This window comes from Geotrypetes seraphini, chromosome 16 (assembly GCF_902459505.1).
Source record: "Geotrypetes seraphini chromosome 16, aGeoSer1.1, whole genome shotgun sequence".
Classification (NCBI taxonomy): Eukaryota; Metazoa; Chordata; class Amphibia; order Gymnophiona; family Dermophiidae; genus Geotrypetes; species Geotrypetes seraphini.
The window spans coordinates 27339537-27351655 of record NC_047099.1 but is presented as its reverse complement, the minus strand read 5'-3'; the positions used below and the strand labels follow the sequence as shown (position 1 = coordinate 27351655).

At 42.4% G+C, this 12119-nt stretch overlaps 1 protein-coding gene across 1 annotated transcript in view; it reads left to right on the top strand.

Annotated features, from left to right (window-relative positions):
- LOC117349776 (nuclear pore membrane glycoprotein 210-like) overlaps positions 1-12119 on the top strand; it is a 90898-nt gene that overhangs the window by 39246 nt on the left and 39533 nt on the right. Inside the window, 6 exon segments of the mRNA XM_033923370.1 lie at positions 1766-1911; positions 2137-2358; positions 2615-2788; positions 4223-4415; positions 4816-4904; positions 9263-9367. Coding sequence (XP_033779261.1) covers positions 1766-1911; positions 2137-2358; positions 2615-2788; positions 4223-4415; positions 4816-4904; positions 9263-9367 — 929 coding nt within the window.

Genomic DNA, 12119 nt, shown 5'->3' with positions numbered 1-12119 from the left:
CAATTTGATTCAAATTAGGGGCATAAACATTAAATAAAGCCAAGGTATTATTTCCCATACTCATTTCTACATTAATCCACTTTCCTAAGGGATCAAAATCTATTATTTGAAAAGAAGCTGAACATTTTTTATTTATTAAGATGACAACCCCTGCTTTTTTCCCAACTGCAGGGGCAAAAAAACAATGTTTCACCCATTCCCCTTCGAGTTTCTTTGATTCTATAGCCGAAAGATGCGTCTCTTGTATATAATATATGTCAGCCCTTTGTTTTTTCAAGAATGCAAGCATTTTTTTTTCTTTTTACTGGGTGATTGAGGCCATTAACATTAAGAGAAAAGAGTTTAATCTCCATTATATAAATTAAATATAATAAAACACTTCCATTTATCATAGAATAAAATAAATATTAAAATATAAATATACACCATTTTCCAAATTGTTTCATCTTGCATAATACCCCTCATCAATTCATTCCCACCACTTTTATTATCACCCTTCCCTCCCTTACCCTCCCTAAATAATGACATTGAAGACTTGGAACCGCACATATAAGATTAGGCAAATCAAGATAAATCCCCAACAGACCACAAAAATAAATCATTTCTATATTAAAATAATCAATTTCATATTAATCCTATTTGTAATATAATATGAAATCATAATCAATAAACCTTTGAAATCTACTATCATTTTATATTCACTCAATATTGAAGATTATATCTCCTAAATAAAATAAGATCAGCCCCTAGGAACTGTTTCAAAATAACTATTAAATTATAACCAAATTAATGCTGAAATATATTACTTTAGTAGTTTTAGTAAGTAAAATATGTTATTATATATAATTTTGTTTCCATAAATATTATTCATTTTGTAATTGATCTAATAAATTCATTTATCCTATTTTATCATAAATAAATATATAATTCAAAAGTTGATCCATCTCACTCAAGAGAACAAAATTAATTAATATGAGCTGAATACCCCTAGGTATAAAATACAACATACATTCAATTACTTAATAAAATAAATCCTTTCATATGAAAAATTTCATTCAAGATCCTTTCTATGTAAACAGTGCACCTAAAGTTATTATAAGCAAATAAACAAGTATGCAAACTCTATCTTTTGTAATTGCATATATTTTTAAAAACTAACTGTCATCCTTCTGCAGACATAAAATACTCAGTCAAGAGATCATAGTTCAGAATATTCCATTTTTATATGAAGTGTTTTAATAAACATAAACCTAGAAACATGGCAAAATAATCGCATAATGGCATAGTACTATAGAAACACAGTAATACAATAATAGTGATATTAAAGTCACCTAGAAATATAGTAGTAGGATAATATAATCATATAGAAGCATGGTAATACAATAAAAGCCAGCCAGTCTGCCGTGTTCTGCAACCTATGCCCCTTAATGCTCTCTCTAAAATGCTAAAGGACATCTAAGTTTATTTGCTTTGATTCCATCATCTTTGAATTCTGTCACTGCTTTGTCCCCAAAGATGGTGGAGACAAAAACACGCATGGTCTGATGCTCTCATATGCCACTGCTTACGGCTTTACTGCAGTACCAATAGATTGCTAAGGCAGGCGAAAAGGAGGGGGTCTTTCTATTGTCCTCTGGGAGAGGGAGGCTAACTTTGAGGGTTTTGCTTACGGGCAAGTGGCCATTTTTTTGGGGGGTGATCTTTTGGGGTTATGCATTGTGCTGGAAGTAAGGAAATAATATATTGTATCACTCTTTGTGCGCAGGTCATCAGAAACCAGGCCCTGCATTCTGCTCTAGCATTCAGCTGATAGCAAACTCGCCGGGACATGCTCTGGTGACTGTGAGTGCCATCGTGTACGAGGAGTATTTCGATGCCAGTGCTACATTTGCAGCTTACCAGTCCCTACGGGTGAGAGGCCCACTACTATATTTGGGGGATTTAAGGTGCTTTGTGTTTTCTTTGTGTGCCCAAGGCAGAGACTCGGTAAAGGCCTCTAGTGGGGCAGGGGAGGTATACACTGGACTTTGGATAAGTGAGAAAATGGGAGTAGCAACAGGCATCCTGTACATGGGAGGATTGAAAGTCGGTGCAGCCAACACAGATGTTACCCCTGGTGCTGCTTCTTGTTTTCAGGCAGTGAACCCAGTGGAAATCGCACTTGTGACATTGCAGTCTGTGAAACAAATGGTATTTGAGGGGGGCCCGAGGCCTTGGATCTTGGAACCCTCTCGATTCTTCTTGGAACTGAAAGCAGAGAACAAGCAGAAAATTCACATTACCTGGGTGCAATTGTCCAGCTCCAGAAAACAGGATCAGTATGTGTACCGGATCCTGTGCCTGGAGCTGTGGGACCAGGTGAGAGCCCTGTCTTGGGAGGTTGGAAAAGGGGCTGGACTTTTCATGCCTTTGTAAGTCCATTTCCTTTACCTGGTGACAGAAATGAACTTTATCCCAACTCTCCATTTTGTCTATAGATATTTTTCACTCTGATGGACCGGCATGGGGCCGCTTATTTTAAAAAAAAAAAAAAAAAAATCAAAGCACTTGGAGTGTCTGGAAGGTTGCTTTTAGTATCATGCTAAGTCATGTATGTAAATTTTCCTTCTTGCAGGTTCTCACCTTCCGAGTTGGGAACCATCCTGGATTGCTGAACCCCAGACCTGCTACAGAGCAAGTACAAGTGAGGTTCATTTGCACATTTCCCTCCAGCATGCAGGTGGCACCAGTCTATGAAGTGCATGTGGGAGCCCAACCCTGCCCTCTGCCAGAGCACAACAAACAACTGGTAAGTATAACTTTTATCAGAGGAAAAGTGCCCTATCCAAGCTCTGTATCCTGAGGAAAACTGCCCCACATTACTGTTTCTGGATCCCAGCTAGACCCTGTACTACGATGCAGAGACAGGAATAAATTAGGGGTAAGTACAGAGGATTCATAGCTGTGTATGTGGGGGGGGAGGTAAGTTATGAAACTTGGGAGAAGCACAGAAGATCCTTAGCTGGGGTGGGGTTGTGGGGTGAGGGTTAAAGCCTGGGTTAAGCACAGAGGATCCTTAAATGGGGGGGGGGGGGGGGAGAGGAACAAAGTCTGTGAGAAGCACACAGGACTCTTAGCTGAGGGGGAAGGAGGGGTAAAGTCTAGGATAATCTCAGAAGATCCTTAGCTGGGGGTGAGTGAAGGGTAAAGTCTGGGATAAGCCTAGAAAGGCCAATATTCAGACTGTGGCAGTTAGCTGGGCTGACACCTGAGATTGATGCTGAGCCCAAATACTCAGTGCTGGGCCATTTCTGGTGACCGGCATTGAATATCCGGTTGATTTTTGGCTGCTATAAACTTAACCAGCCAAGGCGATATTCAGCACTGGCTGCCTAAGTTTATAGCAGCCAAAGATAAACAAGCTATTCTGCAGCCCAATGTCGCTAGCTGGTTCTTTAAATTTCACAGATAGCCTGCTAAGTCACATGACATAGCCAATGTCCACTAAGTGCTAATATTCAGCAGCAATAACTTTTACTTAAGTAAATTTTTTAATGTACTCTTCACTGTACTTAAGTAGAAGTAAAAATATATGTTTTTCTCATACTTAAGTACTTCCAAGTACTTTGAACAACACTGCTCTGTGGAGAATGTTAGCTAATCTTGTGCTACTAGTGGCAATATTATTGTTGTTCAAATAAGGAAAAAATCCAACAAAGGCTGCAGTAAAATAAAACAGACGAGAAAACAAGAAAAAAAACTGCAGACAAGAACATACAAGATGCAGGCTATGTTTATTGTATCAGATATAAATGTGGTTAATATTACCACCCTTTAAACAAACCTAGGGACCTGACACAGTCCGTGTTTCGGTAAACATGCCTTCTTCAGGGGTCCAGGATTAGTAAGGTTTGAAATAAACCACAATATGAATTGATAAGAAACAAGCCTGTATAAATCTGGAATTAATCGCGCACCGACACACTCGGCAAAAACTTGATCCTCATCCAATTATTTCATATAATATTGAAATCACATCTGGTGTTTAGATTCCACCCAGGCTCTTCAATCTGTGTTCTAGTAGAGCCACTGAGGAATAGTTCCTGTAGCTTTTCCACTCTTGGGGAATGTTGTCTTTTTGAGACGCTGTCCACTCAAGGCTTGTTTATCACTATCTGCTTTTCAGCCAGTGATCATTCACCCTCAGACTTGTGCTAACCAACTGTCTTTCATATGGCCGCAGGTTCCTATCTCCAGTTCTCGTAATACCATCCTGGAGTTATCTGTGTTTGATAAGCATCGGCGCAAGTTTGATAACTTCACCTCACTGTCATTGATATGGAAACTCTCCAATGACACCCTGGCACAGTTCTCTACAGCCATGTCCATGCAGATGGTGGCAAAGGATGATGGCACAGGACAGACACGTCTGCATGGCAAGTGTAATATGCTGCTGACAGGAGAGCTTGGATTTCAGGGAATTTTATTTTGGAAATTTTGAAGCCCCACAAAAGCACCATTTTGCTAACCACTGAAAGCTACAGAAATTTCCAGAAGGAGTGGGGCACAAGACAACATAGACTCCGCTGCCTCCTCAGTGTGTATATTTAGAGACATAAGAGCCAATGCCTCCTCTCATGTTAGGGAAACATGAAATCTTGTACCATATTCAGCAGAGTAAGATGGGGCACTAGGTCATCCAAAAAAGTGCTCCACTACTCCCCCAGTTAGGAGAATGTGAAACACTGTGGTCTTACTACTTCCTGATGTCACTTCCAGAAGGAGGAATATATTGATCATTTCAATTTCTCATTGTTTTCTGTTCTTACCTTGCAGGACAGCATACGTTGGAGGTGAAACAGATGAAAGGGTCTCTGCTAATCACAGTGAGCTGCATGGGATATGAGGCAGGAATCATCCCCATGGTGAGCGATACTTTCAGACTTTCAGCAGTTCACCTGCAGTGCTGCAGTTTAGAAGGCGCTTGGGGGCGTCGGTGTTAAGAATGAGTGTGTTTATAGAAGCTCTGTCTGTATGCTTGAATAGAAGGAGCTCTAAGCACAGCAGAGATCGTATTAGTAATCGAAAATTCGATTCAGACTGATAGTTGGAACCACTTGTACCAACCACACAAATTGGTTGTTTCAAATTGCCATCTCAAGGAATACATAAAGGCAGAGGAGGGGTCAGGATCAGAAGAGAGTGGTGAAATTCAGCTGTCAGATTTTATGCAAATCTATACAATGCTAAACACTGACTTCTTTCTCTATACTGTGTGTGTGTGTATATATATTTATCCCAGGACAAGCAGGCAGGTATTCTCACATATGGGTGACGTCATCGATGGACGTTAATTACATCCGACCTCTGGGTGCTTACCATCCTCAGAGAAGGATACTATCTTCATTTCACTCAGGTTCCACCAGAGCTTCCTCCAAGAGAGTATTCTTCCAATCCATCCCAGACTGCCCTTCTTTTTCAGGAAGCTCAAGCTCTGCTTCGTCTCCATGCCATCGAACCAGTTCCCTTGGAGCAGCAAAACAGGGGGTTTTACTCCCGTTACTTCCTTGTTCCGAAGAAGACGGACGATCTGTGACCCATTTTGGATCTCAGGGCTCTCAACAGATTTCTAGACAAAGAAAAGTTTTGAATGTTGTACCTGGCATCTCTTTATCCCCTTCTCGAGCAGAACAACTGGTTATGCTCTCTGGATCTCAAGGAGGCCTACACTCATATTCCCATTCATCCGGCCTCCCATCAGTACCTCAGATTTCGGGTGGGGAATCTGCATTATCAATACAGAGTACTACCATTCGGCCTGGCCTCTTCTCCCAGAGTGTTCACCAAGTGCCTGGTAGTGATAGCAGCAGCTCTAAAGAATCATGGTCTTCAGGTGTTTCCCTAGCTCGACAACTGGCTCATCAAGGATTCCACGTCTCAAGGGGTTATTGTAGCGACCCAACAGACTACCTGGTTCCTCCAAAGTTTGGGATTCGAGATCAATTTTCCCAAATCTCAGCTTCAACCCTCACAGACTCTACAATTCATTGGAGCTGTTCTGGACACTGTCTAACTCAGAGCATTCTTTCCACAGCAACGTCTGGAAGCTCTACTTCAATTCTGTCAGACAGTGTCTTCCCGATCTTCCATCTCAGCAAGACACATGATGGTACTCCTGGGTCACATGGCCTCCACAGTACACGTGACTCCTTTTGCCAGACTTCACCTCAGAATTCCTCAGTGGACCCTGGCATCTCATTGGATGCAGGTTTGCGATCCTCCTTCTCGACACATCAAAGTCACTCCTTCTTTGAAGCAGTCTCTCCGTTGGTGGATGCTATCTTCCAATCTTTCCAGAGGCTTGCTTTTTCAAACGCCCCCTCATCAGAAGGTCCTCACGACAGACTCTTCGACCTACGCTTGGGGCGCTCATCTCGATGGTCTCTGTACTTAAGGCCTCTGGACCAGTACGGATCGTCAGTGTCATATCAATCAGTTGGGACTCAGAGCGATCCTCAAAGCTCTCCATGTTTTTCAACATCAACTTCACGACACAGTAGTCCTCGTTCGGACGGACAACCAAGTCGCCATGTATTATGTCAACAAACAGGGAGGGACAGGGTCTGCCTCCCTTTGTCAAGAAGCTCTGGAGGTTTGGGACTGGGCAATCCGCCACAACACCTTCCTCAAAGCTGTCTATATTCAAGGGGCAAAGAATTGCTTGGCAGACAACTTGAGTCGTCTTCTGCATCCTCAAGAATGGACTCTCCATTCCTCGCCTCTTCATCACATTTTTTCACAGTGGGGAATGCCACAGATAGACCTCTTTGCAGCTCCCACAACTACAAACTGCCTCAGTTCTGCTCCAGGATAAACCCTCTGCCTCAGTTCTGCTCCAGGATATACCCTCCTCACCGCCTCAAGGCAGATGCTTTTCTTCTGGAATGGACAAATCTTTTCCTCTACACATTTCCTCCATTCCCTCTCATTCTCAAGACTCTGGTCAAATTGAAGAACGATCATGCCACCATGATTCTAATCGTTCCTTGGTAGCTGAGACAACCCTGGTACTCCCTTCTACTTCAACTCAGCAGCAGTGAGCCATACCTTTTACCAGTTTTTCCTTCTCTGCTTACACAGAGTCAAGGATCTCTGCTTCATCCCAACCTGCAGTCTCTACACCTGACAGATTGGTACCTCTCAACATAACCCCTCTTCAGTTTTCTCAGTCTGTATGAGATGTTTTAAAGCTTCTAGGAAGCTTACCACTAGACAATGCTATCACCAAAAATGGACTAGATTTTCTACGTGGTGTTTTTCTCATCATAAGGAGCCACAGCATTCCTCCTTATCTTCTGTTTTGGACTATCTTTGGCACTTATCCAATTCTGGCCTCAAGTCTACATCTATACGAGTCCATCTCAGTGCAATTGCGTCTTTCCATCAGCCTATTGAAGGGAAACCCCTCTCTGCTCATCCGGTGGTTTCCAGATTCATGAAAGGCCTTTTCAATGTCAAACCTTCTCTCAAACTGCTTCCTGTGGTTTGGGACCTTAATGTTGTCCTTATTCAATTCATGAAGCCTCCATTTGAACCAATTGATAAGGTTCATCTGAAGTATCTCACTTGGAAAGTGGTGTTTCTTATTGCCCTCACTTCTGCTCGACGAGTCAGTGAGCTGCAAGCTTTAGTTACTGACCCATCATTCACGGTGTTCCATCATGCCAAAGTTGTTCTTTGTACTCATCCGAAATTCCTACCTAAAGTGGTCTCAGAATTTCATCTCAACCAATCCATCGTACTTCCAGTGTTTTTTTCCAAAGCCTCATTCTCACCCTGGAGAATCAGCTCTTCATATTCTGGACTGTAAACGTGCTTTGGCCTTCTACTTGGAACGCACCAAACCACAAAGAACTGCTCCTCAACTTTTTGTTTCCTTTAACCCAAATAAGTTGGGACATCTTATTTCTAAGCGTACTATCTCCAATTGGGTGGCGGCTTGCATCTCTTTCTGCTATGCCCAGGCTGGATTACCCCTTCACAGTAAAGTCACAGCCCATAAAGTCAGAGCTATGGCAGCTTCGGTAGCTTTCCTCAGATCTACACCTATTAAGGAAATTTGTAAGGATGCTACTTGGTCCTCGGTTCATACCTTCACTTCTCACTATTGTCTGGATACTTTCTCCAGATAGGATGGACAGTTTGGTCAAACAGTATTACAAAATTTATTCTCCTAAATTGCCAACATTCCCACCATCCCATTCTGGTTAGCTTGGAGGTCACCCATATGTGAGAATACCTGCCTGCTTGTCCTGGGATAAAGCACAGTTACTTACCATAACAGGTGTTAGCCAGGGACAGCAGGCAGCTATTCTCACAACCCACCCACCTCCCCTGGTTGGCTTCTCTGCTAGCTATTTGAACTGAGGAGACACACCCTGGGCTGGGCAGGAAGGCACTCGCGCATGCATGGTGCGGGCGACTCAAAACTTCGAGTTTCTTCAAGCAAGTCTGCTTGTGAGGCATCCGGGCTCCGTCGATGACGTCACCCATATCTGAGAATAGCTGCCTGTTGTCCCTGGATAACACCTGTTACAGTAAGTAACTGTGCTATATAGCACCTATAAAAACTGTTTAAGCGCTATTCTGTAAACAGTACCTAAAGTTAGGTGCGGTTTATAGGACACTTAGAAGACAAATTCTTGTGCATACAGTTAGGTGCAGCTGTCCCTTATTTTCTAATTTCATTTGTACATATCACGTGCTGACCAAAACTGAAAACGTGGCTCTTTCAGAAATCGCTGAGGACCGAGCCTGACCCCATACTGTAGAGTTACTAAGCATAAACTCTGTATATTATATATGTATCTATAAGTATAATGAATGTAAATCCACCTTGAACTTCAATGTGGAGGATTCAGCGGGATATAAGACCAGATATAACATAACAAGACCTGAAAAACTACAAGCATGATGCCAGCCCAGAAGCCTAAAAGAACAACTTTTCATTAAGTTAGCCTTTATTAAGGAAGACTGTGCATGTATGGGGAAAATGTATGGCTTGTGTGTGTGTGTAAGGAGACTCCAAGAGAAACTGAATACATGTGTGTTTTACTTATGTGTCTGTAAATAGAATTTGATTTACGCTAATAAGAAGCTTAGTGTGACATTTGCTGTGGATGTTGTACAAAATCAATAATTTACCGAATGAAAATAGTGACTTTTTGGTGCTATGAAGGAAATGTTTGTGTTGGCATCTCTGTGTATGACTTTGACTCCCTAGGTTCCTTTCCCGCCACTGGCCTCTGCAGCTGTGGAACTTGTGCTGGTGGATGATGTCACAGTGGTACCCAACAATGCTACGTTGTACAACCATCCTGATACCAAGGTAAGAGGGCAGTGGAGCCCTCCAGATTCCAGAGTATGAGAGAATACTCTGGATCCTTGGAGACAAAGAAAGATGGATCATCTGAAATGCAAAGGGAGATGGACTTATTCAGGGTCTGGAGGACAGAGGAAGGCAGAACTTCCAGATCCAGGGGAGGGAACGGGAGATGGTCAAAGAGGCTGGTCTTCAACATTTACTTTAGGGCAGGGGTGAATAAGTCCCTCCTCAAGAGCCGCAATCCAGTCGGGTTTTCAGGATTTCCACAATGAATATGCATGAGATCTATTTGCATACACTGCTTTCATTGTATGCTAATAGATCTCATGCATATTCATTGGGGAAATCCTGAAAACCCGCTACACTAGATTAGACCAATGGTCCATCTAACTCAGTATCTTGTTGGATTATTCTTCCCAATGTGCATCATGTTGCATTTGTCCACATTAAATTTCATCTGCCATTTGGAAGCCCAGCCTTCTAATTTCCTAAGGTTTTCCTGCACTTTTTCACAGTCTGCATGCATTTTAACTTTCAATAGTTTAGAGTCATCTACAAATTTAATCACCTCACTTATTCTGATTTCCAGATCAATTATAAATGGTGGCACTCCACTATTTACCCTCCTCCCATTGAGAAAAATGGCCATTTAACCCTTCCCTCTGGTTTCTGTCCACAACAGAACATTGCTTCCTATTCCATGACTTTTTAATTTTCTCAGGAGTCTCAGAAAATCTAGATACACTAGGTCAACCAACGTACCTTTATCCACATGTTTAGCCACACCTTCAAAGAAATGCAGCAAAATGATGAGGCAAGACCTTTGGCTGAAATCATGTTGATTCTGTCCCATTAAACCATGTTTTTCTATGTGTTCCATAATTTTAATCTTTTAAATAGTTTCCACTATTTTGCCCAGCACTGAAGTCAGGCTTACCAGTCTGTAATTTCCCAGATCACCCCTGGAATAGGCTTACCAGACATCTGGGAAAACCTGAACATGTCCTCTTTGTAGAGAACTGTCCAGGTTCCCGGACGGACTTTCCAAAACCTGGCAGTTTGTCCAGGTTTTGGAAAGCCCCCAAGCTCCGGCTGCATCTGGACTGGAGGACCTTCAACAAGCATGCACAGATGATGCCACATGCTTCTGCACATGCTGAAGGCCCTCCTAGAGGTCAAGAAAAAGAGAAGTGGCTTTTGGGGGGCAGGGCTGAAGGCAGAACAAGGCAGGGTGGGGCATGTGTCCAGGTTTTTCTTTCTTTAAATCTGGTAACCCTAACCTGGAACCCTTTTTAAAAATCAGCTTAGTTAGCATTGGCCATCCTCCTGTCTCCAGGTACTAAGGACAATTTTAGCAATAGGTTACAAATCACTAACAGCAAAAAAGGTGCCTTTACCCCAGGTCTAGTAAGGGGAGAGTGGGAGAGGCCGGGTCTGGTTTTTAAAATCAATGGAAGGCTTTACCTGGATTTCATTACTGCTAGGTAAAGAGCAGACCCTAAATAAAGGAACTGGTAAGGGAAAGTGGGCTGGACACTATCTGATGATGTGCCTGGGGAGGGATGCCTGAATCTCATGATTGATGCTGTGATGAGTAGAGGGTCACATGGCAAGGGGTAAGGCCACGCCTAAATCCCACAACTGGGAAGAGGGAACATACCTGGATTCCACACTATACTTCTTCAGATATTAGAAGCAATAGGGATTTCAGGCGAAGTATACAACTGGTTTCAAGGATTCCTCAAAACAAGAACATACAGAGTAAAAACAAAGGATTTTATATCGGAGCCTTGGACCAATTCCTGCGGAGTACCTCAAGGTTCCCCACTGTCACCCATGCTCTTCAATCTTTTCATTTCCTCCCTCGGTACCATGTTAGACAAACTCAAAGTAACCTCATTCAGCTATGCAGACGATATAACCATACTCCTCCCCTTTGACACACAAGACCTCACCACAACAGACATCCTGGAAAAAACACTAGAAGCAGTGGAAAAATGGATGACAGATCACAAACTGAAGCTCAACCCAGATAAAACTAAATTTCTACTACTTGAAAAGGATAAAACCCCTTCTATAACTGAACTAGAAATAAAAACCACCAATATCCCATACAGCCCACTCTCAAACTCCTTGGAGTAACAGTAGACAGAGGTTGCACTCTTCAGATGCAAATCAACAAAATCACACAAAAAGCATTCTTCACCATGCGCAACCTTCGCAAAATTAGAAAATTCTTCGACAAAGAACAATTCAGACTCATAGTCCAATACCTAGTCCTAAGTCTAATGGATTATTGCAATATCCTCTACCTTTCTTGTCCCACCTACTTAATAAAACAACTACAGACCGTCCAGAACACTGCCCTCAGAATGATCTATTCCCTTGGAAAATTTGACCACATCACCAACGCCTTCCTAGATTCACACTGACTTCCAATACAAGCCCGCATCCAATTCAAATTATACTGCATGTTATTCAAAACATTAAACGGAACGGCACCCACCCACCTAAACAACCGTCTAAACAGGAACCTCTCAACCAGACAGAGGAGAACCCAATCCCCTTTCTCCTACCCCCCTTTTAAAGGAACTAAACGCAAAAAGATGTATGACAACTTACTAGCAACACATGCAGCTAAATTGGACCCCACCATCACCAACCTACTGACCGCTTCAACTGACCTCAAGGCTTTCCACAAAGAAATCAAGACCCTACTATTCAAGAAATACACCCAAATGTCCTAACCCCTTCC